The sequence below is a fragment of the Pelecanus crispus genome, chromosome 7 (assembly GCF_030463565.1).
Source record: "Pelecanus crispus isolate bPelCri1 chromosome 7, bPelCri1.pri, whole genome shotgun sequence".
Lineage (NCBI taxonomy): Eukaryota > Metazoa > Chordata > Aves > Pelecaniformes > Pelecanidae > Pelecanus > Pelecanus crispus.
The window spans coordinates 7,454,473-7,474,352 of NC_134649.1; the positions used below are offsets into that span (position 1 = coordinate 7,454,473).

The 19,880-nt window shown below is 45.1% G+C and overlaps 1 protein-coding gene and 1 long non-coding RNA gene across 5 annotated transcripts in view; one reads left to right on the forward strand and one right to left on the reverse strand.

The window, feature by feature from the left end:
- Positions 1-19,880, reverse strand: part of CHD2 (chromodomain helicase DNA binding protein 2) — a 58,641-nt gene that overhangs the window by 24,688 nt on the left and 14,073 nt on the right. For all 4 annotated transcript variants that reach the window (XM_075714726.1, XM_075714728.1, XM_075714725.1 and 1 more), the window contains exons 3-15: positions 18,472-18,679; positions 15,581-15,667; positions 9,134-9,195; positions 7,641-7,763; positions 7,201-7,350; positions 6,147-6,280; positions 5,266-5,491; positions 4,419-4,519; positions 3,706-3,750; positions 3,373-3,548; positions 1,969-2,093; positions 1,115-1,331; positions 385-474 (exon numbers count right to left, since the gene is read on the reverse strand). In XM_075714726.1, the coding sequence (XP_075570841.1) occupies positions 385-474; positions 1,115-1,331; positions 1,969-2,093; positions 3,373-3,548; positions 3,706-3,750; positions 4,419-4,519; positions 5,266-5,491; positions 6,147-6,280; positions 7,201-7,350; positions 7,641-7,763; positions 9,134-9,195; positions 15,581-15,667; positions 18,472-18,679 (1,744 nt within the window). The remainder of the gene's footprint in view (positions 1-384; positions 475-1,114; positions 1,332-1,968; positions 2,094-3,372; positions 3,549-3,705; positions 3,751-4,418; positions 4,520-5,265; positions 5,492-6,146; positions 6,281-7,200; positions 7,351-7,640; positions 7,764-9,133; positions 9,196-15,580; positions 15,668-18,471; positions 18,680-19,880) is intronic.
- On the forward strand, positions 14,908-16,032 carry LOC142594020 (uncharacterized). The gene is made up of 3 exons (XR_012831222.1): positions 14,908-15,034; positions 15,297-15,530; positions 15,919-16,032. It is a non-coding gene; the product is annotated as an uncharacterized LOC142594020 (long non-coding RNA).

Below are 19,880 nucleotides of genomic sequence, written 5' to 3' on the forward strand. Positions count from 1 at the left end.
ACGAACAGCGTTGATGAGCATTTCCTAAGCAGACAGATTTCTCCTAAGTGTAAAAATCTGGATATTGTTAAGACTGTGGCCAGCGGTTCAGTGTAATGTTTTGACCTCTTAATTAGCCTAAATTAAACCAGGTAAAATCCAGCTACTGCCCTGCCTGGTGTCTTACACGTATAAAGAATAACACAACTGCCACAGTACAAGAGTGAAGACACTGCAATGGGTGTCCCACACCCCCTCTGCATTACTGGCAAGCAAAAGCAAATAGTAGCTATACATTCTCCATCACCACAGAGGAAAGAGGTGAAATCCACTTGTTGGGGGCTGGCTTCCCCCCCTGCAAGCGAGAGAAAGTCCAAATAAAAAAATCCTTGGACCACTACCCACCTTATCCTTGAGAAGGATCTCATATGTTGTGATAAGTGCATTGAATTTCAACCTTTTAGACTGAGAGTGGATCCACTCATATTCACGTATCTGTGAGAGGAGACAAATGTTAACTTCAACCAATGTTATCAAAAGGCAAGAGTTAACAATTGTTATTTTAGCATAGCTGTAGCCAGAGTCTCCAACCAAGTCCAAAACCCCTGTTGTTCAAGGTGCCATTCGATGAGCTCAGGGTGCCCAAGGAGCAGCTTTAGTGCACACATGGTTCAACTGCCCTTGCACAGGTAACAAGTAAGGTCAAAACAACTTGCTGTTGTGACATTACCCCTCATCTGCCAAATGAATGCATCATCTCACCAGTGACACCACTAGACTCACAACATTTGTGTGCTTCGTTGCCTTAATAATTCAGAACATAGGAGGCAAGCACTTTTACACTGCTGTACTCCTTACTGCAGCATGTTTCATCCCAGTGCAGGAGCGGTTTCCAGACCCTCTGAGGGAAGCCAGTACTCCTGTACTCACTCTAAGAGGGAAAATAAGGTAGAAAAGTCCCTGCAGCAGTGAATTATACCCAAGTGCTCAGCTACACCAGCTCTAGCTGCCTGCAGCACTGCCACTACTATCTGTCAGCCTCTCCAGCAGAATGTGTCACTTGTTACACAGACGCTGTTGCTTTGCACCCAGTGTTTCTACCCAATCCCACACCCTTTGCTTTCTGATTACACACCATGTTCCTGCTCATGAGGTCTCCGATGTAAACCACCACATTTATCTCGGGTGCCCACACTTCAAACTCTCTCTGCCATGAGGTGAGAGTGGACAAAGGCACCACCACCAGGAAAGGGCCATACAGCTGGTGTTGATGGAAGAGGTACGACAGGAATGATATTGTCTGAATTGTCTTGCCCAGGCCCATTTCATCAGCCAGGATCACGCTGTTGTTCCTGAAAAGGAAGAGAACAAACATAAATCCTGCCTGAGTGTGCGCTTCTGCCACTACTAATTTACGGTGCACCAGCATGAATAGCAATCCATGACAGGGACAGAAAGGGGGCAGTGCAAAAACATTTATCTGAACACTTCAAAGTGGATCCCAGGAACATCCAGACTGTATGTGGCACAATAACTTGCAAAAAGAACAGACTACAATCACTCCATGCTGGCAAGCAAGGACAAAGGCAAAGGGAGAGGGGAGTCAGTGGCCTAATTTCAGAAGGACACTTCTCAAATACTTCAACAAGTGTGTAAGCATGCCAAGCCAGAAACCTTTTTTTCAGTTAGGGCAATGGAAAATTAGGGCTGATATGCACTAGGCTCACACAGCAGCCAAGTCCTGCATATGAACAGGCCCAGACAAGGAAAATGCTTTTTGTTTTTGCACAAGGTTTCTTAAGTTCATGCTCTAGATAGTTCCTGTTTGCGGTGTCTGCAATGCAGCTGGGCGTGATAACTTTTGAAATCCTTCAGGCTGCAGAAGCAGGATGGATAAAGACCTCACTTGAAAACAAGAGGGCCAGATCCCCAGATCACTGGGACAAAAATCAGGAGACAAAACGAACATCGCACAGCATCTGTACATACTTGCACCATGAGTGAGCAAGCCAGTTGAGGCCCTCCAGCTGGTAATCTCGCAGCTCCAGGTTCTCACCGCCAATGTAAGAAGGCTGTTTCTTCAAGGCAACGAACCTCGGTCTCTGCTTCAATACCTGGAAAAGAAGATGCTGTAAGCCCACTGAAGAAAAAGACAAAGTAAGGTTGAAAACTCAGCAGTGAATATACATTCAGAATACAACAGAATATATCTGTTCATTGGTTAGAATCTGTCCACATTTTCCTAGCCCGTGCTTATGTCTGCAGTTCAGAAAACCATTCCGCAGTGTTACCTTTTGCCTGCCGTCCTCTGGTTCTCATGATCAGGGCTGTGAGCCCCCCCAGAAGTGCAGTAAGCTGTTGTCCTGGTTTCGGCTGGGATAGAGTTAATTTTCTTCCTAGCAGCAGGCATAGTGCTGTGTTTTGGATTTAGTAGAAGAATGTTGATAACATGCTGATGGTTTTAGTTGTTGCTGAGTACTGCTTATGCTAGTCAAGGACTTTTTCAGCTTCCCATGCTCTGCCAGGCGCACAAGAAACTGGGAGGGGGCACAGCCAGAATAGTTGATCCAAACTGACCAAAGGGCTATTCCATACCATATGACGTCATGCTCAGTATATAAACTGGGGGGGGGTTGGCCGGGGAGCAGCGATCGCTGCTCGGGAACTGTCTGGGTATCGGTCGGCGGGTGGTGAGCAATTGCATTGTGCATCACTTGCTTCGTGTATCATTATTATTATTATCATTATTATACTGTTACTATTAGCATTACTATTTTACTTTATTTCAATTATTAAACTGTTCTTATCTCAGCCCAGGAGTGTTTCTCACTCTTACTCAAGTAAGAGTCCTCCAATTCTCTCCCCCATCCCATCGGGGTAGGGGGAGTGAGCGAGCGGCTGCGTGGTGCTTAGTTGCTGGCTGGGGCTAAACCACGACAGCTGTACATAATGCACACTAGATGGAACAAGCTCCTCTTTGGTTTCTGTCCTTTTGGTTTTTTTCCCATTATCTCTGTCCCTCTCCTCCACTGTATCAGCATCTTGCAGGTTTTCTCTTTTCCCAGGTATGCTGTTTTTTCATTCAACTGATATTAAAACTTTGCATTTCTGCAGCAGCTCCTTCTGAGGAGGAAGCACCTTGCAAGGATTAATTAAGCCTCCCACTCCCCAGGGGGATATAAAGTTCTCAGTGTGTGCAGAGTAAATGAAACCAAAAGGGGGTTCACATCTCTGCCTAAAGTACAATACAAGAACAGCAAACAACCATTCAAACACTGGTGGGAGGATAGGAAAATATTCTCTGACTTTTATCCTGACAAAACTTCACATTCCCACTGCTTGCATCATCACCCAGCCTGAAGAAACCCAACAACAGGAGAGAAGCAAGCAAACCTTGCAGTCCCGGGTAGGAATCGTTTTGGAGTTGTTGCGATTGTTGAAGCTGTCAATGCAGTGCTGAAATTTCTTGCTTATCAGAGCCTCATCTTCCCAGCTGCATTCGGCATAGGGCAGACCCATCCACTTACACAGGTATTCGGGGTCATTCGAGGATGTTTTGCGACTGTTTGCTGCAAAATATGCAAAAAAGCCCAAACCTCAGCAACTGTGGTTCTGCGGCTGAACCACAAGCATGGTTCATGGGGGCAGTCTGAGCCACCCATGCAACCACAAGACAGGTCTCAGCTTGTAGGAAAAGTTTAGAGGGACCAAAAAATGCTCCTTTACCTGGGAAATCTGAATGTCCCGTTGCAGACTTGCTGGTCTTCACAGCTGTGTTTGGAGAGAGAAGGGAAGGAAGGGTTTGGAGTGCTGGCAGCCAGCAGAAGGAGCAGGTCAGGCAGGCTGTCGCTGCCACACACCCCATGCATTTTTAAAGGAATTGTATTGGAAATAGACTAAACAGCTCTCCCAAAGCAACTGGATGCCAGCACCTCTGACTTACATGACTGTGATATTACTGAAGTGCTCAGTAAGTCCTGGTTTTATTTTGAAAAAGTAACCATGAAAATCTAACCCCTGAGCTGCCTTGCAGCCTAACCACATCCTCAACAGCAACATCATGGAAAGTGGTCCTCACAGAAGTCAGGCCTGTACTGCTGCTTTGGATGCAAACACCTTGCATCCAAAGGGCAGAAGTCAAAGAACTCCACCAGAAGCAGCAACTTCAACATCCCCTTGGAAACTAGCGTATGATCCCATACTCCAGGCAAGGAGAGTGACTGACTGGTATTGCTTGTAAATACAAGTCTGTAAACCTGGATTTCTACTGTTCAAATTCATGAATTTCACACAATGAAATACACTTAACGCCAGTTCTGTTCTCAGAGATACTGGAGGACAGGGAAGAAGAGAGCTCCGTACACTCACTGTGCTGTCGCTAGAGATTAAAGTTCCCACGCCTTACTTCAGCCCTTTACAAAAGTGTTGGGTTCACTTACCAATTACTCTCTCCACTATTTGATACTGTTTGTTCAGCTCTGAAGCTAGCTCTTGTTGGCAGTTGAAATATTCCACATCTTCAGGTGATACCTTGCCCAGCCTAGATCCAAAAAAAAACCAAAATAAAAACCCACTATCATGCTTCTGTCATAATGCTCATGGAGGCCACATACAGAAATTCTACTTTCCTATATGGTTTCTGTCATTCAGACAAGTCACTGAAGCAGACTACTGCTTATATGACATGTTTCTTAAAGCCTCCTGTAAGTATAAATCCTTACTGAGAAGCAAATATCACAGATGTTCATACTGTCTCCCCATTAAATGACACCTGATTCTGCTGCAAGAATCAGTCTCAAAACCAGAATCAAACAGAGATGGAAGCTGCTACTCCAGCTTTATCACTCTGGAAACACACCGTAGCTCCCCTTATAGTTCCTCGGAAGGTTGGACATAAACTGATGCAAAAACTTGCATACAGACAAGCCCACAATTAACAAGGGTTAATAAGGCTGCAAGCCTTCGTGTCACCTCCTGGGCCAGGTGAATCTGTGCACCATTTATCTGTTGTCAGCTACCCCGATTCTTAAGACTGGGAAGTAGCAATCTTGTGGAGTTCGTGCCTCTTCCTCTCTCTTTCAACACCATGGCCACAGACGTAATTTCTATGAGGGGAGATGTTCATCAGCAGGGAGAGAGAGATGTGAGTGTTGTGCACCAGAAACAGTTGCTTTGGATGAATCATGCTTTGCAAGAAGAAATCAAGTGTTTTCAGTCCTGACTCTGCAAACCTCTGGCTAAAAAAGATTTGCCCAAGGCCAAATCACTGACTGAAGTAAAGCATACCATTGCTTGATCTCTTCCTCTTTTTTCTTGAAGTTTTCTAGCTTTTTCAGGCCCTTCACTTTCTGCTGCTGCAGGGACTCTTCACTCTCCCATGTGCTATGGATGTATGACCAGCCTTTCCATTTGATCAGGTACTGAACTTCTCCCTCATCCTTTTCAGGATCAAAGTCAGCACTTGGATTGCCATTGGCTTCCGTTGCATACACTGTGGTGGAAGCACCAGTGGCTGCAAAAGAAATTGGGCTGCAGTCAATGCCTTTGTTATCAAGCACTAGACATGAACTGCATTAGAGCAGAAAGTTATTTTTCTAATACATCTTTTGTGACAGCACAAAGAATATCCTACAGATTCTGCAACCCAGTAAGACAGGCACACAAAAGTTTTCCATACAACAGAATCTTTTTAAATCTCTCTATCATAAATGCTTTTTCTTTAAGTATAATTCAAAGGTCTCTTGAAAATGTTCACGACCATTCAGTTTTACAAAAACACTTTTGTAAGGCTATGAGAACAAAACATTGGCTTTATTTTCATTATGGCTTTGTCAATGGAGCTATGAAAACTGACTCTACTAGAAGATCTATTTTATATTTCAGAGAAGTGAAAAGCAAGAATTGCAGAACAATGAATGCGTCTTTAAAATGCATGCACGCTAAATGAAAGCTGCCAAGCACATAAACTTAACATTTTAGGCTTTTCAATACTAGATTTTACAAAAGCTACTAGAAGACATAAATAAGAGACATAGAGAAAAGGGTGAAGAGCACTGGAACAACCTTTTGGCTCCACTCTGAATTTGCAAAAGCATTGCACCAGGTCAAGAGAAACTGTGAGTGCACGATTGACATCAGAAATAAAGGCTTTTTCCAGAACTACCCACCTCCTTTTTTTCCAAGCCTGATGTCCAAGACTTTCTCAATAGTTTCACTGTTGTCTTGTTGTTCATCAGCTCCTTCCCCAGTCATCTCTATCAGGTCATCAGAATCCGTCTCAAAATCATCATCTTCTTTGTAACTGAACAAGATCAAAACCAAACTGATAAAAAGCCCTTGACTCTTCCCAGTCCAGAGACACACAGAATGGCATGGACTGGAGGCAAGCCTTGTCCAGCATTTATCCTAGGGTTCAGCGCATGTTCAGCACATGCATTTCTTAAGTTAGCCATTCAGTATTTTTCCCTGAGACACTCAGATAGCTACACCTTATCAGATTTATACTCTATCTTGTCCATATACTTTTTCTGACCATGGCCAACACCAGATGCTTCATGAGGAGGTGGAACAATCCCTGCAGCAGCAGACAGACCATCAACAGAGAAAGTCTCCTCTATCCAGGGAAAAATTATTTTATGTTTAACAATGGAGGTTGCAGAGCATCAAAAGGTTGCATGGGTGCCTACACTGCCCTAGGAACTACACTTCTCATCTTTGATTTAACCACCAAAAAATATTATTCGGGTGGCTCTTTGCAAGTCCCTTATTAGGGACTTATTAGGACTGCCAGAAGGTGAGAAGGTATAGTGGGGAATGGATAATGCTTTATCTCCACCATGTCTCAACGCTCTGTCCCAAGGCATTACCTACCAGCCACTCTCAGACAACTGGTCCAATCTAGCACAGCTTATTTTAATCATTTTAATCATTTTGATCTATTAGCCGCAATTCTTAATCTCACTGAGAGTGCTTTAGAAACATTATGCAAATCTCCTCACATTCTCTAAGAGGGACTGGTAAATATTCCCTCCTTTACAGATGGCAAAACAAGGTAAAGAGAAGTCAGATGTTCGCAGCATGAGCCACATCTCAGCCAACAGATATCTGCAGGGCAGAGCAGGGTCTCTCTGGAGGATTGCACAGGGAGTCAGGGCCCTCCAGTGCCTCCTCTTCCCCAGCCAGACAGCTCTCCTCATCAAGCAACCCCATGCTTCTTGATACCTGACATTTTTGGCTGCTCTTCGTCGAGTTTGTCTCTTGGGGGTCTCATCATCTTCATCGTCATCATCATCTTCAGATGAATCCTGTTTCTTTCTCTTCTTCCCACGCTGGGGTTTGTGAGGCTTCTTAACACTGGTTTTGGCCACTGTTCTAAAGTAAGAATTAAAAGAAAGACATAATACAGCATGTTTTACATAAACATCCATTATAGTAAGTCTTTAAGAAAGTGTGAATCTCAAATATTAGACTCCTAGGGCTTTAGTCTGCTCTAACTACCATGGAAACCACTGCATCACTCACTGAAGCATGAAATGGGTAAATGAGAGAGTAAACAAGGATAATATTGCAGAGAAAAACCATTCTTTAGTGACAAACAGAGATTACCTTTCCACCCAGCACATAGGCAGAAAAAGAGACAGACAGAACCAAGCATTCTTTACCTTCTTTGCGCAGGTCTTCTTGCTTTAACTTTCTTCGGTTCAGGCTCACTCTCTCCGCTGGTGCCTTGCTCCCCTCCATCTTCATCCTCTTCTTCACCAGAAACCTCTCTTTTCCATTTATTTCTATGGTCAGAAATGTAGGTCATGAAGAGCAATCATATTTCCACACAAATACTTGGCTAAACAGACATCGAACTCACCTAGGTTAATACTAGTAGGCCATAATTACAAGAAAAAGTTCCAAACTGCACTCTTGGTTGTTCAGTGAAATGCATCGGGGATTTTATGGCATGATTCTCTGCTTTTAGGAAGAGGCCTCACTAACCTAGGTTTTAGTTCACATGGGGCAGTATATCTTGAGTGAGAGTAGCTCTTAGCACGTACTACAACAGTGCTTGTGGCAGAGCTGTACATCTTACAAATGGGTGGGCAAGTGCTTCAATTTATGTATTTTTCATTTCCACTTTGCATTTCTGAAATGAGCTGGAAAAATCTTAAGAGAAGTGCTTGCTTTCACTTCCAGAGTATGAGCCACAATATGCACAGTTACATGATCTCCTTGTAGCCCAGAAAATGAAGCAAGAAGTCTCCTGCCATCTAAATTTAGGCAATTAAAGTTTCCAAGTGTGAAGCCAAATCATGCCATACCATTAGAGGAAGGAAGCAGGTTCTCTGTGGGCAATTCAGAGCAAAGCTGCAGCTTCAAAATGCCCTTTGAAGGAGTGTCTCCTCCCTCCGGGGGGTACCTGGGGAGTCCACAGGGATTATTACCCTTGCCCAGGAGAGGTCCATACTACCACAGTCTTCTCTGCACTTTATTACCTTCCTTCCTGTTCTGCACTAGTGTGTACAACAAAAATTAAAAGACATGAAACAGTAGAAAGAGAGCTGGATCATGTGGCTGCGTTTAAGTTTTCTCCAGCAGGCAGCTTGTAGTTCCCTTCACAGTTCACTTTAGTATTTGAAAAAACTAGAAGGTACTTAGTAGACGGAAAAAGGCAGTAAAATATGACTGTAAGTGAACTCAGTTATGGTGATCGGACATCCAAAATATCCTTTATGGAAGGTCTTTTGTTGTAGCAGAGGGTTATGAAAGATGAAGGAGGATAATTTGGCATTTTATTCCCCATTACTCAAAAAGGGGAGAGAAGCAGGGATTAACTGTTTTAAGTATCTCTGAAAGATAGTAAGTAACCTGATGGAGAAGTGAGAGACTGTGTGACAACAGAAAGTGAACCTGACTTGTTCAGATTCTGTCACAGGCAAAGTGGAAAAACATAAACAAAAGAAAAGTTGGGAAATTGCATCCATCTGTAGATCCATATTCATACTTTAATTTTAGTCACCCAAAGTATTATTACCGGAAATACTAAATAATTTATTTGACAAGCTCTCCCTGTTGACAACGCCTATCAAACAATCCAATGCTACTGTTCTGAAAAATAAAAAAAGACAAAGTACCACCATTCAAACCCCTTTCCCTAGAAACTTACGGTTTTTTCATTTGCTTCTGGCCTCTTCTTTTTGGGCTCTCATTTTCAGATTCACTACTTGCCTTTAATTGAAAAGAAAGAAAATCAGGTTGTAGGCTTCACTCTCAACTGTCTCCTCAAGGACGCAACTGAAACACATGCATGTGGTCTGAGCTCAGACATAGCTCGACTGCTCTTTCACGGCAGTGCTGGAAGGATGCTTTGGTGTGACGGGGCTGCAAAAGAGCAGCCAGCTCCCCAGCACCATTCCCTCTGTGCCGCCTCAGCTGTAGGGCTAATGCCACTGTGCTTTCAGTATGAAGAAGGTAACTCTGCAGAAAGGTTGGAGAGCTCTACTATAACATCTGTTCTGGAGTCCCTGAGCTTGGGATACGCAAGGCTGCAAGCCACCTACCCCTCAGCATCAACCTCCAACACCTGGCAGATGCCATCTCAGCAATGGCAGCGGCCAGACAGACCTGCAGTGTGTGCCATACCCCATGGATTACAAAACCACAGGGTGAATTTAAGCCACCAAACCTTGCACTGCCCAGCGCTGGAGGCAAAATGTACCCCAGAGAGAGGGCAGCTCAGCTGCTGCTACCTCTGCCTACAGTGCAAGGTGAGCATCGCTCCTGCCTGATGCTCGAGAATCAGGCAGCAGCGTGACTTTCTGCTTTCTGAACAGCACTTCAGGACCTGCCACAGTGCTAAAGCTCAGCTATTTTACAAGGCTTTTAACAGAAAGTGCAGTAGCTGAATGCACTTTCGTGAGTGCCCATACTTGCCATTTCAGCAGGAATCCTGCAATATTTGGGGGTGTTCAGGCTTAGTTTCTGTGACTGCAGAAACTTTGCAGCCACACAAATGCATTATGATCTCTGCCTTCATTAGAGAAACTTCCTGTAAGGAAAGAAATTCTTATAAAAAGACAATATTCTCATTACACGAGTGTCCTTGCTTTCCTGAGCTGTGCCCTGCTGCTTTCTTTCCTCCTAATCCTCCAGTCTCCACCAGTGAAGTCTCTCTGGCTAAATATATCCAGAGATATTCTAACTACTTGAGGTACTATTTTAAATATGGGCGTCATTAACTCCTACAGACCAAGATAGCTAAAAAAAAAAAAAAGAAAAATCTTTAGGCGGGTTGCACATAACCCCATTTTCGTAAAAACTAGTCAACCGTGAAAACAGATTACCACACGAACAACACCCCTCAAAAAACAGATGGCTTTGCCTTATACACTTGCCCCAGAAAACACAAATCAGCAGGGAGAAAACTGAAGAAACCAAGGTGAGATTCCTAAAGGAGTATTAAAATGATAGTAGCCTCCAAGACTTCCTGCTCTACACACTTACAGGAAATCTTCTGTTTCATAGTGCTTTTTGCTGCAGTATTCAGCTTTAGCTCTAGGTAATGTCTGTCCGTCACCACGGGTACCTGAGTTTGCATCTCCTGGTACACCCACCACCCTCCTAGCTACAGCTAGCAAAAGTTACAACCGAGAGCTGTTCACACAAGAATTCTGTGAAACCGTGTGAGCTGCAATGTGAAAAAGTTGAGGCTCTGGAGAGCCGTGGCCCACCCCTCTCTTTTCACTTCTGCATCCTTTCTCTGCATTTTCCAGCTTCCCTTCCACCAACAGAAATTTCCTTCTCGCTTGTGTCAGTGTTTCCATCAAAATATACTGAAATACTGGATGCCATGTTAGACCAAGAGCTTTGCTGAATTTCACTGTGGTTTGGTGTCAGATTTACACATGACACAATAACACCTTTTGCACCTTATCTTACTATGAACACGTGTTCATCCACCTGCTTCATGGCCCTGCATGAAATCCCTGTCTCATAGACCAAGCATCCAGGAAGCAAGTGACTGGTGAACACCACGGAGAGCCCTACCTACCCTTGCAATGTAAGCGAAGCATTCCAGAGTTCAGTTTCAACACAGCAAAGTTTAAGAGTCCTCAATTTCCTTTTTCTCTTTTAATCTCTTATCCGCTTTCTGAAGCGTGCTGCTTTGCCATTCCAATTTTGGCATGTTTTTTGAGAGCTGTCCCTCAATGCACATTTACTTTTTGCTGTCTGTTGGCAAACCACAAGTAAAGAGAGGTGAATTCTTCTTCTGCTCTGCGTCAGAAAAGATCAGATTTGGAGAAAACCAAATACAACCTTCAGCTCTTTTAAACTAACTCCACTTCTTTGCTAAAATCCCTTTTCCAAGTTTCTAGTGTCTATTTTCCTAATGCCTCTACTCTCCCCCTGCTCTGTCGTCTCTACAAAGCTGACGCTCATCTCTTAATTACTTGTCTTTTCCTCACCTCTTTCTGCCTTCAAAAATTTAACTTGTGACTGCAGTTCAGCCGCCTTCAGTTACGTTTTTCAAAGACATCATTGTCTTTTTTGGATGTGTGTCAAGCCCAGCTCTATCTCCTCTGACACAGCCAGTCCCCAGCTTGAGTCATCTGCCTGCCTTGTGCTCCCACATCCTCCCTGCCCGAGTGCCGGGAAGCGCCGTGCCTGCAGCCCCGCGCGCAGCCACCGTGACTCAGCCTCTCCTCCCTGCTCCCTCGCCTACCGCGGACCCATGCCTCCTCCTCACCAACTCCTCGTGGCATCCTGACCCTGGGGTGCCAGGCTCCAGCCCCGGGGTGAGAGCTGCTTTCTACCATTTTATACATAAATAATAATAATTTCTTTAAAAAAAGCATAAACATGTTTTAGCAACATCTTAATTCCACTTAAATCCACATTTCAGGACCCAGCTGCAAAACTCTACACTGACTTGCTCAAATCAGCCCGAGGGTGAGATTTGCACCTCTGCCCTGGACTCTGCAGTACAAACAGAGCTTGTGCTTGTAACACCCCGTTATCATCAACCCACAGGCTCTGGCTGATGGTAAATTCCTCCGTTAAGGAAGCGCAGATGATAACCAGACAGCTGGGAGCATGCCAGGTCCCGAGCATGCACCTGAGGTCCCGTCTGCACGCCAGTCTGCCGCCCACCGTCATCAGGAAGCAGACCGGTTGGGAAATCGCGTGCAACTTCACTTTTAATAACGTCACCTCCCTGAATGACACAAGCTAAGCTGACAAAATCTATCTCCAGTCCCCACCAGGGTTTTTGTGAGCCCGGCAAGAGATGCCGGCAGCACACTCCTTGCTCTCAGAGCCTGCGTATCAGCGCTGGTAAAACTCTGCGGGGCTCAGGCTGCCCCTCCGGGCTGCTGCTGCTGCTGCTGCGGCCAAGGGGAAAGATGACTTGCCTTCCCTAGTTCCCCCTTCCCCTACCAAACACTATAAACATGCCCACCTTATTCCTGCACCACTGCTTCCAACTGGACTAGGAACTGGCCTCTTACAATTTGCTTTCCCCACCTCCAGCTGAAGGGATCAGCCTTCCCTCTCCATGCCTCGCTGACTCCTCCCATCTAATTTATTCTTTCTCTCTCCCAGTACTTAAAAATGCACACACTTTTACTAGATTAATTCTGCTGTATTTTGCCATGGAGCAGTGCTGTACAAAATGTAATGCTGCTGCGTACGTAGCACCAAGCAGGGCAACGCAGCAGCAGCTTTAAAGTCCTGGTCCTACAGATTGTCCACGAGTGTCCTCACCGCTAGCCCAGGGCAGGAGAAACAGAGACTCAAGGCCATTGGCACAGTCCGGGTGAGCCTCTTGAGCTCATGTTGCCTACTTAGAGAGATTAAGACTTGCTTAAACAGAGGCAAAAAATATTTCAGACTAAAGTCATAGTGAGGATTTGCTCATTTCAGGCTTAACAGAAGCCAAGCTCTAGCGCTCCAGAAAAGCTGGAGCATCTCAGCTCACCAGGTTAGTTTTCTTATGCCTGCTGAATTTCTCTCCCCCAGTGATACTGGTAGCGTTCGAACTTTCAGCAAAGACTTGAGGCAAAGCATTAATCAAAATGCAAATGAGCAGACTCTTTTTTTCAATAATAAAACCAACTGTATTTTGGGAACATCTCTGGCGCATGACTTGCGGCCTCTCTCTCACAGGAAAGATGCACCGTGCCATTTATTACTAATTCCAATCTCAAACCATCCTTTTTATAGCAGAAAGATCGCGTCTGGTTTGGGCACATTTATTTCTCGACTGCCCCAGAATACTCTGAAAGGCACCTGGCTCTTCATGTCTCACTTCCCCTGTCTGAAACCTGAAGCTGATTTATTAACTGCAAAGAAAACGCATGGGCAAGTACTGTTTTTACTAAAAAACTTACACATGCTCTTATTCCTGGAGACAGCTCTAGTCCTCTGAGCAGCTCTGTACCCCTATGCAAAACGGCACTTTCGCTTCCTGATCTTTCAGCCCACGCCTCAGTATCGATTGAAAGTTATCACCCTCTCTGACTGCAGCTCAGAGACCTACGCGCCGTGCCCGGTGGCCTCCGGGCACTTCCCAGAAGGCAGTCATTTCCAACACAGAAATAACCCTGCCCAAACTGCTGGTCTCAAGAGGACAGACTAGAGCTTGAATGGTGCCCCAAAAACTGAACCACCTCCACCTACGCGCGATCTCCCCTGACCAGGGTGAGTCATGGGGCCGCACACGGGCAGGTGTGATGGCTGGTTCTTGTTCTGCACTCTGAGCCTGCCACGCTGCCTGGGCGATGCCGTTTGCTAATACTGCAGAGAAGTGTTAGGAAAGAAGGCAATTAAAAGCTCCTAGACACTGTGCTGGAAGTCCCAAGCAGCAAGCGACAAGAGCAGGTCACTGGCGACAGGATTAACCCTGTAAAGGTAAAAAGCAATCTTAAGAGGTGTCAAGCGCCTTGGGTTTCTGGCAGCTCCAGCAGCAGCAAGGAGCGCTCAGCACCATGCAGGCTCGAGCTATGCTATTTCCTCTCTCTTGGCGTTTAGGTCTTCCAAAAGCAAGACTTTCCATTTCCTCCTGCTCTTTGCGAGGCCCCAGCACTGTGCTCCTGACACGTCACACCCTCCATCAGACTCTGCTGCAGATGGGAGTTGCCCTATTGGGACCAGTCAGTGCTGCTTTGGGGAAAGAGTGGGGGGAAAGGGGTGGTCCAATTTAGTTAATTTTGGCTTTCCATTTCACGAAGGTGGCAGCGGGGTCATTTGGAGGACTTTTTTTTTTTGTTTTTTACAATATTTTGTGGTATAGCAAAGTTTTACATCTCGGATTTTTTTTTTTTTTTAAACTTTATCGTACCTTAAGTAGTAGGAAATAAAGATATTGAAAAAGAAAACAACATTTGCAAAACCACGTAATATTGTAAAACAAAAAAAGACGGGACTTACCTGAGCCCCTAACAGGGCACTCGGGTCTGCAGCGGAGGTCTGTGGTGGGTGTGACATCGCCAGCACAGTGCATGCCGGGGCATCGCACAGAGAGGCGGCCAGCGAGCTTGGGCTTTGCCGAACTTGAAAAGGAAAACAAAAGCTAAGTCAATGACGTGCCCCAAGCCCCTTCCTAACCTGCTGCTACGTGGGACGTCCAGCACAGGAGTCTGGGGGGGGCAGGTGGTGGCACTGGGGTTGTTGCAAGGCTCCACGATAACACACCAGAGCAAGGAGCCAGAGACCTGTGTTTGCCGCACGGCTTGGACCCCTCGAGCGTCCAAACACGCATTTTGGCAGCTAAGCACAAATAGCCTGAGCATCAGAGAGCACCACTGGGCTCTGCTCTGCTGAAAATCTGGCTACTTATCTTCAGATTCCCAACTGCATATTTTTGTACCTAGCTCTAAGTCCCAAGCTTTACTTTTGGTCTAAGCCCCTCTCTGTTTTTCTTTCCCCTCTGCTATAGCTACTCAACCTTCCTGAAGACCTGCAGATGAAAAGCTCTATGCAGAAAGCCTGCTAGATGCAAATGAAGGTGCCAGCTAATTCGTACATTGTCAGAAAAAAACCAATGTTCTGAAAAAAGAACAATTAGAAGGTTTGTATGCCAGACTCTGACTGCTGTCACCTCCAACTGAAGCATAAAAGACTCCCCAATATTCAACCAAAGAAAAGTGATGGTTCATAAAGCTGAATACACACAAATGCATTTATCAGCGTGATCCATTCCGGGATGGGCAACAATGACTGTTTTGTTGTTGTGAGGTGCTTCTGGGAAGTATCCTTTATTCCTGGTTGGATTTGTGTTGTGTTTTGTTTTGTTTTTGTTTTTTTTTTTTACACAGTCTCATTCTCTCCAGGATGTTTCTATAGCAGAGCATGACTTGCATTACGCCCCATTCCAGCAATCAGATCAGTGCATGCAGATCTCAGCCCACGCAGTGTCCCGCTGACTCCAGAGGTCTCAGGCCAAGCGGATCCAACTGCAGGACTGGGACCTTAACTGTGAGCTCCAACATCCGCGCGCCAAGCTAAGACTCAGTGTCTGTCTACAAGGCAATGCAGATGAGACCTGCCTTTGCTCTTTGGGTTTGGTTGGTTTTATATGTTCAGTAATCCCTCATCCTTTTTCTTTGTCCCTTACCTCATCTTTTATATTAAATCGCGACGGTTCTTGTCTGCTTCGGTTTGACCTCCTAACCCCATAAACATCAGGATATTCTTCCCACATCTGCAAAATAAACAGACCATCAGAAGGCCTCCTTCACCCCAATTGTTTCTGACATTTTAGAGAAGTTTGATGGTGAATGTTTTTTAGGAAAAAAAATCAACATAAAACCATTAGGGAATTAGCAACCAGTAGACGGACACTTTAAAAAACTGGCTGAAAAGGATTATGATTATTTTGGGGTATTTGGTAACACCCTAAAGCAGCACGTTTTATCTCAGCATTATCTTTACAGTGGTCCATTTTTCCACCAGGGTACAAATTACTCTCCAGCTCATTTGGGCTGAAGGACAGAGCATTTGAAATAGCCAGCCTCTGCAAGCAATGGTGCTGAAGGTAAGGAGGCAACACCTTGCACGTGGAATGAATGGACGTACCAACACAAAGGGACAATTCACTGTCGCGAACAGCTTCCACCATAATTCCTTTCCATAGGGAAAACCCCACCAGCTGCCTGACAAGGCCGGTGACCAGACATCGCCAGCAGCAACTTCAGAAGTGAATTCTGTGGCCCAGCCTAGATGGCAAATGGGCTGGGGCACCCTGTCCTTTGGTGAGGCAAGGTGGCAGGACTGCTGGTTCTCCTCCTGAATGCACTGATGCGAGTGTGGTTTGGCAACGCAGGACATGTGGATGTGCAGAGCTGACTACGGGGAATGGTTGTGCTCTATTTGCTCTAACCAGGTCCTAAATAGTTTAATACACTGTGTGTAACAGCATGCATTTGTTCTTGCTGGATGGAGAGGAGGAGAAGGGGGAGACACGAACTGATGCCCTGAGGGATGTGAACACAGAGCTGTGTTGGTGACACAGGACACCAGAGGATTTACAGGGCAGATACAAACCACCAACACGCCTTTCAAACACCTACACCAAGAATCCCTCTCTCCCTCAGCAGAGCTTATCCTCTTACAGTTTTCTAATACTATTCATTCTCCTGCTTCTCTCTCCCTCCAGTCCTCAAATCTCTCTGCAAGCCACTGGCAGGAAAAGGAAATCAAAATACACTGCCAGATGCAGCAGCGACTTGGGATTGAGAGCGTGATGAATACAAGGCTGCAGCGCAGCAATTTTTCTGCTACTGTTAAAGGAGTAATGGGATAACACTGCAACGGACAGATTGTGAAGGTGTGTATCTGTGGGGCATACGAGTACAGAGATAAATTCACATGAAAGAAAAGCTCAAAATACTCCCCGAACCGTTTGAAGAACTTGTCTTTTCATCTTTTAAATGGCACAGTTTTTGGATGAGGGATCGACTCCCATGACAAATCTGAATAGCACCTAACGCAAGTTAACCTCACCTTCATGGGTGTATCTAGACAGAAATACAAAATAAACAATAATGTAGTAATTAATTGCATTGGTTATTCAAGCAGAACAGGTATTGACATGCCTAGGCTAGACCTAGCTAAGGAAAACACCCATTAACAGAGAAATTAAGGAAGGGAGAGGCTTTCTTATTAGAGGGTGCCCTGACCTTTTCATGTTTCATCCATGCTAATTATCACCATGTGTATGGCTGTGCTCCCTCATAGGATAATTTTAATGTTTATTGTTAGGGACATGCTCTTAGAAGCCCACAGAGGAAGAGAAAACCTCCTTCAGTCCCCACTTATCAACAATAAAACAGAAATTTGAATATTGTGTTACCACAGCTGCCTTATAAACGCATCCTTTCTTGCCAGTCTGAACACGGGAGATTTAGCCATGACCTGAGCCAACAGCCTAGAGATTTGTGAGGGAGATCTGTGGTAACAAAATCCTTCACTTCTCCCTGGTACATGGGGAGTGCAGGCTGGAAGCACTGTCCTTCTCAGTCTTTACATGCATAGCAACTTTCTCCATAAAACTCACTCTCATGAGCAAGCTGTGCAAAGTGCAAACCACAACTAAGAACAGGATAGTTACACACCACAAACAAACAAACAAAAACAAGCCCCTGACCTAACCTGATTTTCCTCCCTCCAAGTAAACTCAGTTCACTGAGTTCCCGTCTCCAAATGGGTATTTGGGCTCCTCTCTCTCACCTCACACCACCCTGTGTTACTCAGGTGCCTCCATCCCTCGGGTAAAGCAGGTACCCAAGGCACAGCTTCTGCACTGGGCAGGTGCTCGCCAACCAGAGGGACCCCACATGCATTCAACACCTGCAACCCTTTTTCCTCCTGTGCAGCAATAGCTGGAGGGCAAACCTGGCTATTTTGAGGGGGCTATTGCTAGGTAGCTGGGAAGCTGCAGAAAAAAAAACCACAACAAAGAACCACTGTTCTGAACATAATAAATAATAAAAGTTAAATAGCTTTTTTCCTCCTCATTGTTTTTTCTTCCTTTACTTTTTTCAAAGAGGAAGACAGCGGTGGAAAAAAACCAAAGTGGCCCAAATCCTAGACAAGCAGTCTCCTGATTATATATCATATTGGGAAGCTTTACGACTTGTGAGGGAGAGGAGAGACAGGAGAGAGGAGTGGAAAGACAGAGGGATAGGATGAAATGACAGGGTCACGTATTGATGACAGGCGCCTGCCCCTCATTCGCACCAGTCAGCCCCATCGCTACCTACGTGATGCCCAAAGGGTTGTCCCATCAAACACACAAGCCCCTGCTCACAAGGATGACACCATCAGGGCACAAGCACGCAGACCAAACAGCCAGCGAGTGACTTGGGGACACCAGAGGTCGGAGGCTGTTTGGTCAATGTGCAAAGTGGCAGGGAAGTCGAAGACAGCTTCGTTAAGGTCCTGCCTTCTGCCCTTTCATGATGGGTACAGGGGTAACGTGGCTATGCAGAGCAGTGGGGGCAATACCTTTTTAACATCTGCTATCCTTTCCTTCTTAGAGGCCGGTTTTTCTTTGGTTTCAGGAGGGGTCTGCTGGGATTTTGAACCCGTTGATTCACTTTCGGATTCAGACTGACTTTCAGAGGACTCCGAGCTGCTGTTTGACTCGCTGCCCTGCTCACTTTCAGACTGGCTTGCAGAGTCAGAGCCAGAGGCTTCTTCGGATGCTGAGTGACTGACGGTAGAGAAAGAAGAGATTACATTTTAACTGTACTGTCACAGCTTTCAAATACGCAGCAAGCAAACCTGAGCCATGTCCAAGCTACAATGATAGGCTTGGAATAGCCTAAATGCAAGTGTGAACATTGTCCCAGACGGACACCCTGCGCTGGCATGCTGAAGCAGAAACAATTCCTTCCCAGGACAGGCACTGAACACATGGGCAGGAGTGCAGACTCCAAATCACTGTACAGTATCTCCTGCTCATCGGCCAAAACAAAAAGAGTGGTGGTACCATGAAGCGAAGCATTAGCAATATCAGCAGCACAGGTCCTCCAGGGAGGATCTGGCTTGCTCAGAGCGAGCAAGAATAAAATATACTGGGAGCTGGAATGTCCAGAGACCATCCTGCTATATTAAAGATAAGCAGTTGCTCCGGCATGGCTCCCTTAGTACGGCCAGTGGTTCAAAAATCCAACATCTAATTTCTGAAAGAGGTCAGCACCAAATACCATATGCATAATACTGTATATTATAGTAAGTATCATGTGTTTTGCAAAAAGAATAAATTCAGCAACAGAGCAGAAGAAAGGAGCTTATACAGGCATGTGGCTGGGGCAATTCCTGTTTAAAGGATTACACCAATGCTGTGAAGGCTGCATCTCTCAAGGAGCCAATAATGGGAGAGCAGAACACCAAATAGGTATACTTCTCTTTTTTTCCTTTACATTAAAATGGGTTAATATACAGAATAGTCACTTAAACGCAGGCTCCTCAACAAAACAAAGAGAGGTCAAACTATTTTAGGTGGCCAAAATACTCAAATACCTTTGCCCAATCACTCCAACATCTGTTTTTCATTTAAAATCCAGTTAAAGAAAACAGAAAATTCATTACAACATGTAACATACACGCTAGTAAGGGAGCATTACAAATCCTGCTCTGTCACAAACCAAAATGCAGTGCGGCAGTAACGATACTACAAACGTTTTGAACAAGGAGCATCTCTTTCAAAGTCAGCTCTTGATCTTGCAGATAGATGCTTTCAAAATATTTAAGGGCATGCTGCAGATTAACATCATGAAAAAAAAGAGTCAGGAAAAAGTTCGCAGAGGGAAACCAGATTTTTAATTTTTCTCCTTCGGTACAAAACTACAAAAGTAGCAAGATACATCAAAGGCTCTGCTCAGATTTCACAATTCAAGAAAGAAATAATA